Genomic DNA, 20,053 nt, shown 5'->3' with positions numbered 1-20,053 from the left:
CTACTCTGGGCACTGTTTCAAAGTAATAGACGCCCCACTGCTCACCATGGCAGACGGGTATAACGGTTCGGAGAACGTGGTGAGGAAACGGTAGATGAGGTTCATGGTATTGGAGATGCCATAGAACGTCAAGGAGCCAGCAGCATAGTCCAGTAAGACCCCAATATTCTTGTAATAGTTGCCATGCACCACAGTCTGGATATTATTGTGCCAGACAGAGAACTTCACTGAGTCCCACTCCAAGCACCACGAATTGCTATTCCTGCCAATCAGGTACAACATACACGCTTTCTCGGTCCTGTGCCTGTAACTGTAGGTGACTCCCAAGCACAGCCATGCATTTGAAATCTCAGCCTCCCAGTAATGGCAGCCCTCACATAGACTGCGGGTGCACAAAAGCTGTGGCCAGTGGTTGAATCCTTGGCTTGGTTTTGAATAGTTCTCCAACAAGATCCCCATGTTCAACACAGAGTGTGTCTCCTTAAACAGGAAGAGTTCTTCATTAGCAGTGCTAGCATCAAAATTCAGGATACAGTAATCTGTTTAGTGGAAGAGAAAAAGGGGGGGGAAGTGTCAGAAGAAGCCAATCGAGGAAGGTGAAGAATGAGGGGCAGGCCATATTGAGCATAGGATGAGCATATTCCAAAATCATAGAGTCACTGAGACTAGAGTTGGTCTGAAGATAAGCTTACTCTATCCTCTTGCCTTAGGCAAGAGCCTTTATGAATTCTCCCACATCTAGAACCACATATCAACCACCCTACAAAAAAATCTAGACAATCTTGTTTATCACATATGTATCAATCTTAGACTTTCTCCAAGAAGCTCAGAGTAGCATCAGTGGAGCTTTGCTCCAAATATCGATAAACTCACTGAGGATTTGAAACCAGGGTTTCCCCTAGTTCACGTCTAATGTTCCATTCCACCAGCTCTTTATAGTGTTTGCATGTACTACAAGCAGATAGCAGCAGCAGCAAGCAAAGTGATCCTTGTCAAAGGTAGAGCAACCCAGTTGGCTCAATAAAATGAGCCAATCCACAAGTGTAAGGAAAGATGAAGCCCCAATGATTCTGGCCAATCTGGTGTGTACGGAAATTCCTGCCCATTCCCAAATTTCATTATTAGTTAAATTCTAAGGATGAAGCAGTCTCTCTCCAAGACATCTTCTTGGCATCCTAGGACATATTTGTCTCACCATGTCCAGCCATAGCAATTTTTGAAGAAGGGGGAAACCAACCAAACAATATATTTTGGATAAATTGTTTGACCGCAATGGACCATATTCCTATCGACATTAATATCTGATTTGTTTGCAGCTATATTTTTATGTCATTATCATTTAAAGCATTTCTAAGCCACTTAAAATATTTTTTAAAATTCCTGTTTACAAAAATGCAACATAAAAAGTATATTAAAAAGAAAATTGGTAATAATAGGGTCCAATCTCATCATTCAGGAAAAGCCTGGGCAAAAAAATTTGCTTTAGAAGACATCTGAAGCAACTGATGGATGATGCTTCATGTATGGCAGAGGGAGGGTAATCTAGGGTTCAGGGACAATGGCAGAAAATGCCCATTTTCAATTTATCACCCTGGGATATTCTGTAGGATGCAGTTCCACAAGTAAAATTTCCCCACACAATCGAAAGTGATCTTACAGGTCTATACACGGGCAGATGGTCTTTCACATAACCTGATCCCAAGTTGTTTGGGGCTTTATATGTTAGTAACAAGCCTTTGAAAATGGCCTGGTAGCTAATGGGCAGACAGTGCTGCCCACAATTGTCCTATGTGGAAGAGCAAGCCATGTTCAGGTAACACGAATTAAAGTATATTTGCTGTATATTTCCTCCTTACTATATGTATCAATACATGAACACCTCTATGCACATATATATTCATGCCATTTATTATTGATACTGCTATTGGAATATTTCTATATGCTTGTGCACTACTATGTATTTACTATAAATATTAGTCTACCATGGTATTCACATTTATAATTGTATCTTTAAAATATATATAAGAAATGCTCTTAGTATTGAAACTGACAGAAATACAATGTTTGAGATAAAACCAGGAAAGTTTATAACTTTCTCCATCTTGTTTGTAAAACAAAGCACAGTGTCTGTTACATTGCCTGTATGCACTATGGAACCAGCTAGTTGCCCAAGGCCACCAATAACAAAGTGGTCTGTGTTATGATAACATGTGGTGGATGTGTGGGTGTAAGGTATGAAAGAATTTATCTTTCTAGGGTTTATGGCAGAAACTGGAGGGGGCTTGGAGGTGCTGAAGAGACAACAACTTCAGGTGTCTAGAGTACATCAAACATAAACAAATGTCTGAGTGTCCTGAAAAAAAATCCCATGATCAGCACCCTTGATAGGCTCATGAGAAAGAAGATATGCGGTCCTGAGAATACAGATGTGCCAAGAGACTGACATCATTATAAATACCAGCTGACCAATTGATGGATGAGATACTGGAGCTCAGAGAAGATATCAAAGAACATCAAATCATTATCTGACTGTAAAGACACCCCAGCTTCACCAGAAGATTTGAGACATTTTCTATTGCAGCGTACCATCTGAGACTTTGAGAGCACACCTCTTCCCCTTCTCCAAGTCATTTCTCTTCCGCTACAGTAACTGATGGCCCCCAGTTACTTACATGTGTATCAGTATGAAAGATCAGGACTATTGGGCATACCTAATTTTGCATTTTACCATTCCTGTAATGGATGACTCAGAAGAGCACCACTGGCTGTGTCAACTGGACATCTTTCAAAAGATCTTTTAAAACCTTTGATATTGGTGTGATCCCAACACTTTCTCCTTGTTCTTGCTATCTCCTGGCTTGATCACCCAGGAGTGGCTTTGGGTTCATTGATAAGAGCTAATTCCCCAACACTATGTGTCACGGGAACAGTTTTTAAAGCTATTAATTCTTGCATCCATAAACTTTCTTTAAAAGCCTAGATAATTCTGGGACATTGCAGTTTGAGTAATATAAGATGGTGGTGGCCATCATGGATGGGATGCAAGCTTAACTCCCATTCAAAAGCATAACTGCGCCCGTCCACTGCTAAAGTGTGGTAAATGGTGCTGCCACCAAAGAGACAGTGGCAGAGAACACATGCGGCATCCGCCACTTCCACAACTAGAGCTGGGTCATGCCCTGGTTGTGATAGAGGATGGGTGCTGAGGTGTATGGGCACTGTGCCAAGGCCCCCAAAGCCTGGTCCTGCCCTTGAGTACAATGTTAGGAAACTAACTTGAAGAAGCTAGGGGTGTTGGGTTATGGCCTGACTCCCATATGCTGCCTTCAGCTTTAGTAGGGTTCAGTGAAGATTATTAAAAAAAAAAAACAGAGGTTTGCTATACATACTCCGTGGACAAGGGCCACAAGCAGCTCCATCCTAAGCCACAGGAAATAACATAGTGCCTGTCACACATGGGCAGCTTCCACTTTTCTGCCAGCTCTCACCAGGAGGAGGATGACTGCTGTTCAGCTTCCCTCGCTAACTGGGGCAACCAAAACACGGAAACTTTATGACTGGTGATTAATTTGACTCTCTGTGGGCCAGTGCAATCTAGCAGGCAGACACAGACTGGTATTTGGTTTATTATGGGTCTTATTGGTATTCAGATTAATGTTGACATTGACCTTTCCTCTTCTGCTAGGACTAGACTTACTCAGAGGCAGACTGCTAGAAGGTATTGGATTCAGCATTTTTGACATGAAGCCTTAAGCCAGTACTTTGGTTTTTATTTCCATTCCTTGAAGAAAATACTGTAAGCAGGAATTTTGATGACAGATTGGGGTGGGGGTGGTACAAGGGTTGCCCAGGATTCTTGTCTTTTCTTGGGAGAAAAGGGAGAATGGCCAATTTTTTGGTCACAAAAAGCCAATTGGCATTTCTGAGAACATCCTCTCAAAAGAAAGAAAACTGATCAGTTAAAAAAAGTTCTTACCAGATACTGATGAACCAGAGGAATGATTTGGCTACAATCCTCAAATAAGATTGTTTTGAGAACTTTTCCCAAGAACTTAGGACTAATTGGAATATGTTTATTGTCCTGTTTGTTCACTGAAGCATATATTAAGTATTTTCATGTATTTGTGAGTCTTGTTGTGTTGGTTGTGCATGTTATGTAGGGAACCCTATTGCACATTGTCCTGTCAGCTGCAGCAAGGCCTTCCCAGCTCATTCTCTTATTAAGTATGAACTCACTTAGTGGCCTCTCAGTCTCTGCCTCCCATTGACTATATGTGAATAATACTGGCCTAACTGAAATAGTCCATGTGCAGTGTGTGGGAAATGCTTAGAGAACTTAGAACCTGGCTCTCCAGACTTCTGGAATTTAAGGGACCATAGTGTTTGGTAAATGATGCCTGGGCAATGACACCTGTGTATCTGTGTATATATTTGAGTGATGCCTGGGCAATGACACCTGTGTATCTGTGTATATATGTGAGTGAAAGGGAAGGTTTCTTTCCCTCCATCCTGTGTGTGTGTGTGTGGGGGGGGAAGGTCAAGACTGGACTTCCTCTGCTCCTTACACCGTAACAACTGTGTTTGTGTGTCATGCGTAATGGGTGGCATCCAGTGTTAATCATACTCAAAGAGTAGATCCATTGAAAATCATGGCTTCAGTTACTAGAGTCTCTTGATTTGAATGGGTCTACTCTACTCTAAATATGGCTAACACCCAATGTATATTCATGAGTACGTGACCAGGTGTGTGAGTGTGAGAGTTTGTCTTGTGTTTTTCAGTGGAGGAAATGGTAGACCCATCCCTCTGTTCACACATTATTATTTATATCCCAGGTATAGGTGTGGTGATGCTTAAGTAACTAGAAAGAAGGGGTGGTTTTAGCTATGGAGAAAGCTGGTCACTTCAGGGATGTGTATTTATTTATACATTTAAGGCACATTTATGCCATTTTAACCGTCATTTGTTGTTGTTATGTGCCTTCAAGTCGATTACGACTTATGGCGACCCTATGAATCAGTGACCTCCAAGAGCATCTGTCATGAACCACCCTGTTCAGATCTTGTAAGTTCAGGTCTGTGGCTTCCTTTATGGAATCAATCCATCTCTTGTTTGGCCTTCCTCTTTTTCTACTCCCTTCTGTTTTTCCCAGCATTATTATCTTTTCTAGTGAATCCTGTCTTCTCATGATGTGGCCAAAGTATGATAACCTCAGTTTCATCATTTTAGCTTCTAGTGACAGTTCTGGTTTAATTTGTTCTAACACCCAAGTATTGGTCTTTTTCGCAGTCCATGGTATGCACAAAGCTCTCCTCCAACACCACATTTCAAACAAGTTGATTTCTTCTCTTATCCGCTTTTTTCACTGTCCAACTGTCACATCCATACATGGCTTCTCCCAAGGAATCCAGGGAACTGTAGTTTACTCCTCACAGCACCCTTAACAAACTACAGCCACTGGATTCTTTGGGGAGCAAACCATGTGCTTCAAATGTATGGTGTGGATGTGATCTTATATATCTCTCCTCCAGCTTTGTAGGGAGACAGGATGGGTTGTGCCTCATCACGTCTAGCTTCAGTCTCAAAGCATCTTTGCATGTAACTGCCGAGCTGCACTGTCTTGTGCTTACTTGTGAACATGTGTGAATGCTGGTAAAGCGGTATAGAAAATGGAAGAGTCCAGCTTTTAAAAATGAAACAGGCACTCTGGGCTGCCTACTTCAGAAAAAAAGACAAGTAAGACAGGCATGATAAAAGTTTTACAAAATGATACATGATGAGAAAGTGAAGAGAATTTTCCTCCCTCTCTCATCATACAAGAATTTGGGGACATCCAGTGAAACTGATTAGCAGGAGATTCAAATGAAGTACTTCTTCACATGATGCATAATTAATATTTGCAACTTGCTGCCACAAGATGTGGTGATGGCCACCAATTGAGATAGCTTTAAAACAGGATCAGATAAGTTCATTAGCCACACCGGGAGGGGGAACAGGTTGATCAGCAGATCAGTTGCAAAATCTCTGTGAAGCCGAATTAAAAGGAAGAAAACATGCCCTCAAGCTGCTCCCACCTGGTTTTACAGTAAAAAGGGCGGGGGTTGACTAGCATCGGGTGCCCCTGTTTTCAGAAGAGAGAGGTGGAGACCCACTGGAACTGGCAGAACAGTGAGTGTATTTCTGCCCCTAATATCTGTGCAAATAAATCAGGATGAATGCTCAATAAATACACCATCTGGAAGCACCTTTAGTCTAATTACCACATAAATTTGTGCAAGCAAATCAGGGTAAATGCTGAATAAACAGGTTGTCTGCAGGATCTGTGTGCCAGTATAAGCTAATGGCAGGAAATGGTATCTGGAGATCTTTCTTGAATGTTTTGAAACAGATAGTCATCAGAGCATGGAGAAGGTGACGGACACCCACCCAACCAGCTGAGAGAACAAGGCAGGGATAGGGGTGTGTGTGTGTGAGCGAGTGAGTGAGTGAGTGAGAGAGAGAGAGAGAGAGAGAGAGAGAGAGAAATTTTGTTTTGTTTTTTAAAAGAGAATCAGAGGCTGGGTAAGAGCTGTGAGTTATCTGAAAGCACTTTATGTGGGGAAGCAGAAGTGTTGCTCTATAGAAGTGGTTTTTCCCCTCTACTTATATTTATTAAAAAGCAAATATCTTTATGTATCCAGTGCTTTTGCATTCAAAATAAATTAAACCCAGCAGCGCTGCTTCTCCCCCTCAAGGATGCACACCTTAACGTGGTGAGGGGGTTTGAGAGTGTTGAAGAAGCTGAGAGCAATGCCTTCAGGAGTCTAGACCAAGGCGGAATGGTCAAACCTTAGACACTAGACTAAGATGCATCATATTACCCCAGTGTTATACAATCTTCACTGGCTTCCAGTTATTTTCCGGGCTCAATTCAAGGTGTTGGTATTAACTTTTAAATCCCTATACGGTTTCGGCCCAGTATACCTGAAGGAGCGCCTCCACCGTCATAAAGTGTGCCGCCCTACAAGATCTGCCACTCAGGGCCTTCTCTCGGTTCCACCGACTAAAGTGGCTAGGTTGGTGAGGACTCGAGAGAGGGCTTTTTCTGTGGCAGCCCCCACGCTTTGGAACTCCCTCCCAATGGATCTTCGACATGCCCCTTCCCTAGATATATTTCGCCGGGGCCTGAAAACTTGGCTTTTCCATCAGGCCTTTATGACCTTTGAGACTTCCAAGGTGAACTAGTCCTAGAACTGTAAAAACAATCTACTAAATACTGTAATTTTTGTATTATACTGTACTGGCTATATTGTTTATTGTATTTTATTATGTTTTATTGTAAGCCGCCTAGAGTGGCCATTGGCTAGATAGGCGGCCTATAAGTTAAAGTTTATTATTATTATTATTAAACTCAGAGGAAGGCAATGGTAAACTACCTCTGAATACCTCTTACCATGAAAACCCTATGAATAGACTCGATAGTGCTGGAAGATGAGACCCTCAAGTCAGATGGCACTCAGCGAGCTACTGGGGAAGAACAGCAGACAAGTACAAGTAGTGCTGTGATAATGACGCAGCTGGGTGAAAGCCGAAAGGAAGCCCAGATGCTGATGCGCACAGATGTGAAAGGAGAGTCCGGAGTTGTACAACATACACAATAGGAACATGGAATGTGAGAAGCATGAACCATGGAAAGTTAGAAATTGTCAAGCAAGAAATGGAACTTATCAACATTGCAATACTTGGCGTGAGTGAATTAAAATGGACGGGAATGGGACATTTTCAATCAGGCAGCTACAAAATATTGTATGCAGGAAATAATAAATTAAAAAGAAACAGTGTCCTGGCCAAACTCGAGGAACTCAGACTCAGAGACAGCTGTAGTTTTTTCTTTTATTGAAGTAATAGAAAATTCCAGTTCAGAGAGATTCATGAATCTACCTACGGCTTACTCAGAACTCAGCATCCCTCTCTAACAACTAGGCACAACTTGGTGGCATAAAGATGTTGACTCAGCAACTAACCCTTTCCCCTTGCCCAGCTTAAGTAGGGCTGAGCAGGCCCCTCCCTACTTGCATGCACCCCAAGTCATGGTTGGAAGTGTGAGCGTAAGCACTGACTCCTCCTGAGCTGGGTTTCTTGAATCTCCCATCACATCCACCTCTTGGACCTGGGTGAAGGCAGTGCCTCGGCTTCCGTCCTCTTCTCTCCCTCTGCAGGGGGAGAGCTGTCTGGTGGTGGTGCATGCGCAGGGAGAGGCACCGAGTCAGGCAGAGAAGTGGGCGGCCGGTCTGAGGGTCTGTCCTGGGGGGTGTCTGGGATGGCTGGTGGTGCCATCAGCATCTAAAGCGGGGGCTGCTTCAATATCTCCCCCTTTGCTGGGTCATTCCCCGACGGGAATGTCCCAGTCCAAGTCTTCCTCATCCCAGCCCCTGCACGACGGTCCATCCCCTGCTAGCATGGCTCATGACAAACAGGGTTGCTTTAATAGTGAGAAGTGATGCAGCAAAAGCAATTAGGAGCTATAATGCAAGGTCTGAGCGAGTGATATCAATGAGATTTAACTGGAAACCTATTAACCATCATCCCAGTCTATACTGCAACAGCAAACAGAGAAGAAGAGGAATTGGAGAGATTTTATGCAGAAGTACAGGAAGAAACTGATCACACACCAAAACAAAATGTTCTGATAATCATGGGGGACTGGAATGCAAATGAAGGGAACACAGAACTAGAAATTCTGGGGAAATAGAGCTTAGGAGATAGAAATGAAGCAGGAAAAAGACTTATTGAATTCTGTGAAGCCAATAATTGGTTTCTTGCAAACACATTTTTTGAGCAACCAAAAAGACGGCTGTACACGTGGACATCACCAAATGGTCAATATAGGAATCAAATTGATTATATAATTGGTAGCAGAAGATGGAGAAGTTCCATACTTTTTGTGAAAACAAGACCAGGAGCAGACTGTGGTACAGATCATGAACTGGTCATATCGAAAACCAGAGTAAAGCTAAAGAAGAACAACAAATCAATCATAATGCCAAAATACAATTTAAATAACATCCCAGAAGAATATAATGATCAAATAAGGAACAGATTTGAGGCTTTAAACATAGTTGATAGAGGACCAGAAGAACTGTGGATTGAAGCCAGAGATATTATCAGGGAAGAATGCAAAAAGACAATACCTCTAGTTAAAAAGAGAGAAAGACCTCAATGGATGATTGAAGAAACTCTTAAAATGGTTAAAGAGAGAAGGAAAGCAAAAGCAAAAGGAGATGGAAACACGGTTAGAACCCTAAATGCAAAAATACAACATAGGGACAAAGAACTATTACAATAATTATTGTACAGAAATAGAAGAGGACAACAAAAAGGTAGAACAAGAGCCCTATTCCAAAAGATTAGAGAAATTAAAGGGAAATTTAAACCAAGAGTAGGGATGCTGAATAATCAACAGGGGAACACACTGAATGACCGAGATGAAATAAAAGGAAAATGGAAGCAATACACTGAAGAACTCTATAAAAGAGATGGCCGGATGACAGATTCATTCATGGAAGAACCATATGATGAAGAACCAGAAATTTTAGAATGTGAGGTGAAAGCTGCTCTTAAAATACTTGGAAGAATCAAATCACCAGGAATAGATGGCATACCAATAGAGTTGCTACAGATTACTGAGACTGAACCTGTCCAAATTTTGACAAAAAATTGTCAACAAATATGGGAAACTAAACAATAGCCCATAGAATGGAAGCGTTCAATATATATCCCAATTTCAAAGAAAGAGGATCCCAGGGAATGCAGTTATTATCGAACTACTGCCTTAATATCCCATGCAAGTAAAGTAATGCTCAGGATTCTACAACAAAGGCTGTTACCATATATGGAGTGAGAATTGCCAGATGTTCAAGCTGCATTTAGAAAAGGAAGAGGTACTAGAGATCATATTGCAAACATACATTGAATAATGGAACGGACTAAGGAATTTCAGAAGGAAATCACCCTGTGCTTTGTAGATTACAGCAAAGCCTTTGATTGTGTAGATCAGTGGTTCTCAAACTTTTTTGGTTCGCAGCGCACTGTAAAACATATAAAAAATTTCTGGAGCACTTCGTGTACAAAATTTTAAAAATAATATCTTTTAAACTATGAATAAAAATAACAAACTATAGAAAACTATTACTTACCCTATACAAATGGGTTTCTTCTCATTTTTAAAATATACTTCCATAATATTTGACGCACACCTAGCCACCTTTTAGGGCGCACCAGTGTGCCTGGGCGCACTGTTTCAGAATCACTGGTGTAGATCATAAAAAACTATGGAATGCTTTAAAAGAAATGGGGGTGCCACAGCATCTGATTGTCCTAATGTGCAACCTATACTCTGCACAAGAGGCTACTGTAAGGACAGAATATGGAGAAACCGATTGGTTCCCCATCGGAAAGGATGCGAGACAGGGTATATTTTATCTCCCTATTTGTTTAATCTATATACAGAACATATCATACAGAAAGTAGGCTTTGATCAAGAGGAAGGAGGTATGAACATTTGAGGGAGAAATATCAATAATTTAAGATATGCAGATGATACCAGACTAATAGGAGAAACTGGTAATGATCTGAAACGAATGCTGGTGAATGTTAAAGAGGAAAGTACAAAAGCAGGACTACAGCTGAACATCAAGAAGACTAAAGTAATGACAACAGAAGATTTATGTAACTTTAAAGTTGACATTAAGGACATTGAACTTGTAAAAGATTATCAATACCTTGGCACAGTCAATTAACCAAAATGGAGACAATAGTCAAGAAATCAGAAGAAGGGTAGGACTGGGGAGGCAACTATGAAAGAAGCTTCCTTTATGTGGCTTCCTTTATGGAATCAATCCATTTCTTGTGTGGTCTTCTTCTTTTTCTACTCCCTTCTGTTTTTCCCAGCATTATTGTCTTTTCTAGTGAATCATGTCTTCTCATTATGTGTCCAAAGTATGATAACCTCAGTTTCATCATTTTAGCTTTTAGTGATAGTTCTGGTTTAATTTGTTCTGCCACCCAATTATTTGTGTTTTTTGCGGTCGATGGTATCTACAAAACTCTCCTCCAGCACCACATTTCAAATGATCTGATTCTTCTCTTATCCACTTTTTTCACTGCCCAACTTTCACATCTATACATAGAGATTGGAAATAACACGGTCTGAATGATCCTGACTTTGGTGTTCAGTGATACATTTTTGCATTTGAGGATCTTTTCTAGTTCTCTATATCTATCTATTCCTGGTGATTTGTTTCTTCCAAGCAGTTTAAGAGCAGCTTTCACCTCACATTCTAAAATTTCTGTTTCTTCTTCATACAGTTCCTCCGTGAATGAATCTGCCATCCCGGCATCTCTTTTATAGAGTTCTTCAGTGTATTGCTTCCATCTTCCTTTTATTTTATCTCCGTCAGTCAGTGTGTTCCCCTGTTGATTATTCAACATCCCTACTCTTGGTTTGGATTTCCCTTTCATTCCTCTAATCTTTTGGAATAGTGCTCTTGTTCTACCTTTTTTATTATCCTATTTCTGTACAATAATTATTGTAGTAGTTCTCTTTGTCCCTAAGTACTAGTCACTGTATTACTGCATTTAGGGTTTAACCATGTTTCTCTCTTCTTTTGCTTTTGCTTTCCTTCTATCCTTAACCATTTAAAGAGTTTTGTCAGTCTCTAGCTAACGTCTCTACCTTGTGTGTGTGATTCCGACTTATGGCAACCCTCGGGTTTTCATGAGGCTGAGAGGCAATGACTGGCCCAAGGTCACCCAGCGAGCTTCATGGCTATGTGGGGATTCGAACCCTGGTCTCCCAGGTCGTAGTCCAACACCTTAACCACTACACCACACTGGCTCTCATGTCTCTACCTTACAGAAAACTAAAACAACTGCCAACTCACAGAGCAATCCAACTCATGGAGCCGGTGGAGGAGGAGCCAGCAGAAAGCTCCATGGCATCCACTTGCTGCTCAGGATCTACTGCCGTCTGAACGCAGGCTCTGTTGGGAGCTACGTGCAGGAGCTGGAAGCGAAGAGCTGGCTTCCACAAAAAACACTACCAGGGAGTAAGTGGTCCTGGTAGAGCGCCAATGGAATTGTTTTCCCCCACCAACGTTTTTGCTGGCGGGATTCCCATGTGGATCAGACTGTGGGGAGCGCTCTGAGGGGGACTTGGATGCGCGTAAGTCCCCTCCTGTGGCTCCACCCCCGCCAGTTTCCATTGGCTCTCTCTCCTCCAGGCTGGCCATCCCCGATGGATCTGAGCTGGCAGGGTCCTGGCAGCGCTGGGGCTTCTGTTCGTGCTGGGACCCTGCCAGCTCAGCCGGGGGTCCACCACATCCAACTCCCCCAGCCCAGAGTAAACTCAAGTTGGATTGCTCCCTTAAATAACAACAAAAAATGTAATAAATGTTACAAAAATACACAACATTACATTTACAAATGTTACATGAACACAAATTGCTAATAAATATAAACCAATGTCAATTCCTTTTCCTTCTGACACATCTCCCCTTTAGTCTCCTGGTTCTCACACAGGACTCTCTGCATCCACCCACGCTCTCACATTGGGCTCAAGCACAGCTCACCCTCCAGCTCTAATTCCCAGAAAGCTGCAGTGGGTGGGGGCGGAAACTAGTTCTGCATGGCAGTGTGCTGACAGCCTGGAGGTTTGTGATATCAGGAAACCCTTCCCTAGGAGCAGTTTTCAACTCTATAGAAATTATGTGTTGAGTTTTGTTTATGAATCATACAGAGAAGAGAACAACCATTCAATTGAACAAAGTTGCAAGTGACGCTTAACTTTTTCCTTACAAGAAAGAGAGAGAGAGAGAAAGGGGTGGGGCAAGCCCCTACAGACATCCTTTTTATTGCACATTCATCATGATTTGTGCTCATGATGCTGTCCGGGCAGTTACATACGATTCCACTTTCAATAGTGTTTGTCGCTGCACAAGTTTTGGGGCAGTCACATTCCTTCATTTCTAGTCAGTATAACTTCCTGCTGAAATCCCATAACTTTTTATACCAAAAATGCCTGGCTTTATTTTTGTCCTGCTTTTGTTGCACTATAGCCCCTCTAGACAGCAATAATGTGACAGCTTTGGGGAAGCATCACAGAACAAGCTAAAGCAGAATATATGCACCACTAATAGTGCATAATATTGTGTCAATAATATGTTGCAGAATACACCCACAATAAAACACCAGTCTGGAGGGGCCCACAGTTGCCTGAAACACCAGTGGTGGTGGTGGTGGTGGTGATGTGCCTTCAAGTCGATTACGACTTATGGCGACCCTATGAATCAGTGACCTCCAAGAGCATCTGTCATATTCAACATTAATCCTACTAAGAGCAGACACAGTGAATTTAAGGGACATATGGTTTATTAATTTCAGTAGGTCTAGTCCTGAGTAGGACTTAGCTAAATACAACCCTCACAGAGGTGCAGGAGAAACAATCAGCATTTGATTCACTGACAAGTACATCCATTAAAAGCATTGCAAAAGATGGGGAGGAAGCCAGCTTGCTTTGCAGGGTAAAGAACCATATTGATGAGACACTCTTATAGAAATGTCTGTAGGCACTCTTTGTTGTTATGTGCCTCCAAGTCGACTACAACTTATGGCGACCCTATGAATCAGTGACCTCCAAGAGCATCTGTCATGAACCACCCTGTTCAGATCTTGTAAGTTCAGGTCTGTGGTTTCCTTGATGGAATCAATCCATCTCTTGTTTGGCCTTCCTCTTTTTCTACTCCCTGCTGTAATGACCACCAACCTGGTGCCCTCCAAATGTTATACTCCCTCCTCCCATCATCCCTGACTATTAGCCCTGCTGTTTGGGACTGATGAGGAGCTGTAGTCCAAAACATCTGGAGAGCATCACATGGGGGAAGCTTGTGTCCAGGGAAAATGGAGCAGTGCTGAGGGATACTTTTGTATGAGGAATCATTCTAAAAAGGATAATTATTTTTGTAGCATTTCATAAGAGCACTGCCTCTTGGTCCTCATCTCCACATATATAATGTAGCTTCATCAGTCAGAATAATGCAAGCAAACGTCAAGTGAACAAACTTTTAATTTGCGCATTGCATTTGATTATTACTGAGGTTTTCTGCTCTTCTTGATCATTCACTTTTTTTTGGTGCGGAATCCTCAAAGTTGAACAAGCTCCTTGCAGCCTGGCACTTGCTCGCTTATTACTAAAATATGTTGTTGATTTTGTAATGCAATATTGAATCTATCCTCCAAAGGGTCTGTTTGAGGGGTTTCCAAAATCAGGGCTTTAATACAAACTTTGGCACATAGTTAGAGCACATGCTGTTGACATAAGCTCAGGGTGATGACACTGGTTCTCAGGCACTCACCTAATGGGATTATGCACAAATGATAGCACAAGCCACAGCTAAGAGACTGAGTCAAACAGCCAATCTGCAGGGGTGGGGGGATGAAAAGTTGCTTTAAGTTCGTACAGATGCAGGTCTCGGTCTCTAGCCAGCCAGTGTGCTACCTCCAGGCATGGAATCATTCTCTATAAATTTTACATCTAAATTCTGTGGGACTGGGGAAAGTAGATTAAAAGAGGAATTAGGAAAAATAGTAAACATATTTTCTTCCAACTTAAGGGGATCTCCCTTACTAGTTTAGTTTGTACCTGGGTAAGGTTAACTAGGCTACTTGATCAAGCAAAATATGTCACTGTGTGGTCATGGGTGTTGCCATTACTATTGTTGCTATTATTGTTGATTTAAAATTTGCACTGGTTCTCTGTTTTTTAAAAAATACATTCCATTTTGCTCTCTTTCTTAGTTGTCATGGCCTTTAGCTGTTGCATCCTAAGCATGCCACTTTCACTGATTCAAGGCAAGAGCCTGCTCCTAGCACCTTGACACCATTCATGATCCACAGCCAAGCTTCAGGCTATATCCTGTCCTACCATATACAGCTCGCATTTGCACATCACACTAAGCCAAACCATTTATTTATTATTTATTTATTTAAACTATTTCTATCCCGCCCTTCTGCTCTATAATAGGGCACTCAGTGCAGCTTACAATAAAATTGAACATGTACATAATAAAATTGTACACAATAAATATCATAAAAACATTAAAATAAATTAAAATACATAAAATGCAATATATATATACACACACACACATACATATATATATAGGGAGTGGTACTGAAGGGACTACAGAGGTACAAATTAATATAGAAGACATAAAATCAGTGACTGGCCCTACCCTCAGTCCCTCCCAAAGGCTCTCTCGTACAAGATCGTTTTCAGAAGTGTCTGGAAAACCATAAGGGAGGGAGCAGAGCAGGCTTCTTGGGGTAGGGTATTCCAAAGCCTGGGGGTCACACAGCTGAAAAGGCTCTCTCCCATGTGCCTGTCAGTCTAACATCTCAGGCAGGTACATATGGGCATAAGCTAGGGTTGCCAGGCTCAGGGCCTGAGACTGATCCTGTATCTTTAGGAGAAGAAAAAAATTCAGCCAAGTGCAGGTGTTCTTGCAACACTGTAATGGGAAAAACCACAAGGTGGAATTCTCCCTTCCCCCTGCACAACTTTTAAAGATACAGAAGACCTCTTGGAGGCTGGGCCTGGCAACCAAGAGGTCTTCTGTATCTTTAAAAGTTGTGCAGGGGGAAGGGAGAATTCCATCTTGTGGTTTTTCCCATTACAGCGTTGCAAGAAAACCTGCACTTGGCTGGATTTTCTCTTCTCTTAAAGATACAGAACCATTCTCAGGCCCTGAGCCTGGCAACCCTAGTGTAAGCAGTCCCTCAGCTACATTGGTTCAAGGCCATTTAGGGCTTTAAAGGTCAGAACCAGCACTTTGAATTGGGTCCAGAAAGAAATTGGGAGCCAGTAGAGTTGATAAAGCACAGGGGTGATATGCTCCCTGTGCCGTGCTCCAGTTAACATTCTGGCTGCTGCATTAATAACTGTAATTACCGAACCATTTTCAAAGGTAGCCCCACATAGAATGTGTTACAGTAATCAAACCTCCATGTCACCAATGCATGTGTCACTGTGGCCAAGTCAACTGCTTCCAGGAACAGACACAGCTGGTAGACCAGTTTGAGCTGGCCAAAAACACTCCTGGCTACCGCAGTCACCTGATATTCAAGCAGCAGGGCAGGATCCAGGAGGACTCCCAAACTGCAGACCCGCTCCTTCCAGTGGAGTGCAACGCCATCGAGAATAGGTTGCAACCCTATCCCTGGTGAAGTTTCCCCCTTGACCAGCAACACTTCTGTCTTGTCTGGATTAAGTTTCAGTTTGTTAGCCCACATCCAGCCCTTCACAGCCTCCAGGCACCAGTTTAGGATGAGCACTCCCTCCCTGCAATCAGGTGGTAGGGAGAGATAGAGCTGAGCGTCATCAGCATATTGATGACATTGTACTCCAAATCTCCTGATGACCTCTCCCAGCAGTTTCATATAAATGTTAAAGAGCATGGGAGACAGAATGGAACCCTGCGGTACCCCATAGCCCAATGGCCAGGGGGTCGAGCAGTAGTCTCCCAGCACCACTTTCTGGGTCCTGTCTGTCAGGTAGGACCGGAGCCATGGTAAAACAGTGCCTCCCAATCCCATCCCAACTAGACGGCCCAGAAGGATACCATGGTCGATCGTATCGAAGGCCGCCGAGAGGTCCAGCAGCACCAACAGGGATGCATTCCCCATCTGATGTCTGGCGTAGGTCATCAAGCAGGGTGACCGTCCCATGACCAGGCCTGAAGCCTGATTGGAAAGGGTCTAGACAGTCTGATTCATCCATGGGACAAACCTTGGCTGCAGGTCATTGTTAAGAAGGACAAACTTTAAAAGCCCAGGGAGGAGCAAAGCAGGTGTGAACTGCTTGCCAGAAGCCAGCACATTCATGCCATCATGGTAATTGCTAAGCTATACTATGGCTTACCATGATGCGTGAACTAGGCCACAAAATCACTTCAACAAGGCTGGTGTATTGAGATCTGTCAACTTTGCCTACTTCTAAGTTTTAAGATACTCCAGAGGACAATGGTGAGAAGACAAATGTAATAGCATCACCTACACTTAAGGAGACTCTTCTGGTCCGTGGGTGCTGGTATCACTTCATAAGGCACAATTGTGATCCCTGAAAGATGAAAGGTGCTTGAGTTACTTTTTATGCAGGTAGGACAGTTTGTGCTTGGTGCTACATAAATAGGGGAAATTGAGATCTTGTTCTCAGGGCTGTGGACAACCCTGATTTTTAAGCGCAATTTAAACTCTTGAGCAAGAGACACCTATCTGACCTTTATTACCTTGCAAAGTCTCCAGTTCTCATCATTCCAGAAAAATAGTCATTTTAATCTACTTTAGCAAAGCAACAGACAGTTCTTTGGCATGCCAAACACTAACAAACTTATTGCTGCAAGAGCTTTCCAACCAGACGTTGCTGTTATTAATTTTCTAGCATTCAATAGTGGCAAAGAGCCAGCAATTGTCTCTTTGCTTAGGTACTTTAATTTAAATTAAATACGGGAATCACCATAAACTGAAGTGTAATTGCTTGGGAAATTAAAGACTTGAATAACCTGATCCAGATAGGGACAGATAGGAGTTTTTTATACTCAAATTAGCATGGTATTTCATTGCAAAACTGGCAGTGCTGCAAGGTGTACCTGGAAAAGGCAGAATCATGTTGTGATGAACATTTCAGACCTTCTTACCTGTGGAGATGGCATCACCCACAGTGCCCTGCCAATTCCCCCAATCTGCTATGTGGAACACCACGAGATCTGCATGGGCTTGTGGGAACCGGATGTGCTGCATCACCAGTTTTTGTTTTTTTTAAACTCCCTAAGGCACTCTCTCCTCATATTTATATGGACACATCTAGTTATAAAAAGGACTTCAAACTGCTCAAATTGTGCCCATCCAATGTTCAACTAAGACACTCTAACTTTTCCAAAGCTCCCAAAGATATGCCACAATGCAACATAAGAAGAGCTCTGCTGGCCTAACTAGTCCAGCATTGTGTCCTAAAGTGGCTAATCAAATGCCAATGGAAAGACAAGCACAACATGAGCTCAACAGTGCTCTCCTCCTGCTGTTCTCCAGTGTCTGGAGTTTAGATGCACGCTGCCTCACCTTTGATCTTGTGAGACAGTATCTTGCCCTCAATGACTTATAGCCATTCAAAGCTTTATCCTCCATGCATTTGTCCAATTCCACTTTGGGCCACAGCACATACAGAAGACATTGTTTGTCTTCGGTTCTATCTGTGTAAATATTCTTGTTATAGAACACTAATTTATTTACTTATTTTAAAATGGTCTCATCCACTTTGTAAAGCCATCCGAGTTGGTGACCATCACTACATCTTGTGGGAGTGAATTCCATAGTTTAACTATGCGCTGTGTGAAGAAAGGCCTTCCCTTTGTCTGTCAGAATCTCACACATCTTCATGGAATGAGTTCAGGTTCTAGTATTATGAGAAAGGAAGGTGTGGCAATCAGAACTGGACACAATATTCCAAGTGCAGTCACACAACGGATTTGTAGAAAGGCATGACTAATATATTGGCAGTTTTATTTTTGATCCCTTTCATAATAATCCTGAGCCTGGCATTTGCCTTTTGCACAGCTTCCTCACACTGGGTTGACATTTTCACTGAGCTATCTACCAGGACCCCAAGTCCTTTCCAGGTCACAGCAAAACACAAACTTTGTAGGTATGTTAAAGGTGCAGTGCCCTTGATTTCAAGTGTTTTATCCCTGCTTGCACCATGTTGAAGGATTTCTGGGTCTTAATCTGAGACAAGGAGACTGAAATGTAGACTGAGAGCCTGTTTACATGCCCGAAAAATCTGCATCTGATGCTTTTTACAGATCCTTTTAATTTGGACCGTTTACTTGACGTTTTACCCAACGCGCATGCATTCTACTGCTTTTGCCTTTAACTCCGGATTAAATGGATGCAACAAAAACCCAAAATTGCTTTTAAAATCTGCAGCTGTTTCTATTGTGTATTACCTTTTAAGTGCCTTTTCTGGCTGTGCAGTTTCTTCGCCATTAGATCCTCCCTTTTCTCCGCCCCTTTAACTGTCTCTGGGCATCATTTTGTTTCCTGCAGTTGACGAAGTAACTTTCGGTTGCTCCCACCTTCCTTTCTCCCATCTACTCCTGCTTCCCCCCAATACATTTCCTCCCCTGCTCCTTTAAACAAAAGCACATTCCCCACCCCTTCATTGAGGTTAGCAGGGCTGGAGCTCATAAAATTCCTTCCTTGGAGCTGTGGTTTTGGCGCTGTTGTTTACGTCTAGCATGTGTGTGTGCGAGAGAGTGTGTGTGTGTGTGTGTGTGTGTGAGAGTGTGTGTGGAGGACCTCTTCTGCCTCGTAGCATCCCTCCACTCCCCCCCAAAGCTGGATCTCTCCCCCTCTCAGGCTGATGCATGTGCCCTTTTCGCAGCCATGGCGAGAGGAGGCTGGCGAAGGCGCCGCTGGGGTAATTTATAAGTGCCCAAAAGCGCAGGGTAAAGGGGAGCTGCCTTGGCGTCTCATCCCAACATCTGCTCCACTCACAGAGAGCGATAATATGAAACGGTCAATGCTTCCTTTAGTAGCTGCTTTTAATGTCTCTCTAAAGATAATTGTTTGTGTTTTTTTAATGTTTCCCAGAACGCATGCTGAGGCTTGTCCCGGGGTGCTAAAGGGACACCAGTCTCACACAGGGACAGCCTAACAGCCACGGGTGGGAGCAATCCCCTTTCTTCCAAGCGCCTATTCCTTCATTTAGGGAAACACCACCCCTTCCTCGCCTCCGCAGTTAACATGCTAATGTGTGGGCACGGCAACAAGGAAACACTGATAGCAATAAACGCACACGCATGTGAATGCTACAAAGAAAAGCAGCCAATTTATTCATAGCGAGGGCAGAAGTATGTGAACTGTCAAAATCAATCGCAATGGAAAAAGCAGCATTTTTAATGTGGATCTGGGGTCCTATGTAAACAAGCCCTGAGGCTGCATACATACCAGAATGTTACTTTTTAT

General features: G+C 42.7%; 1 protein-coding gene across 1 annotated transcript in view; it reads right to left on the bottom strand.

Annotated features, from left to right (window-relative positions):
* LOC133382145 (E3 ubiquitin/ISG15 ligase TRIM25-like) overlaps positions 1-20,053 on the bottom strand; it is a 44,995-nt gene continuing 24,942 nt past the window's right edge. Inside the window, exons 5-6 of the mRNA XM_061621814.1 lie at positions 17,088-17,150; positions 1-539 (exon numbers count right to left, since the gene is read on the bottom strand). Of these exons, the coding sequence (XP_061477798.1) occupies positions 1-539; positions 17,088-17,150 (602 nt within the window). The remainder of the gene's footprint in view (positions 540-17,087; positions 17,151-20,053) is intronic.

The sequence above is a fragment of the Rhineura floridana genome, chromosome 3, assembly GCF_030035675.1.
Source record: "Rhineura floridana isolate rRhiFlo1 chromosome 3, rRhiFlo1.hap2, whole genome shotgun sequence".
Classification (NCBI taxonomy): domain Eukaryota; kingdom Metazoa; phylum Chordata; class Lepidosauria; order Squamata; family Rhineuridae; genus Rhineura; species Rhineura floridana.
Note: the sequence above shows the minus strand (reverse complement) of the source record. Positions and strands in the feature narration are given on the sequence as shown.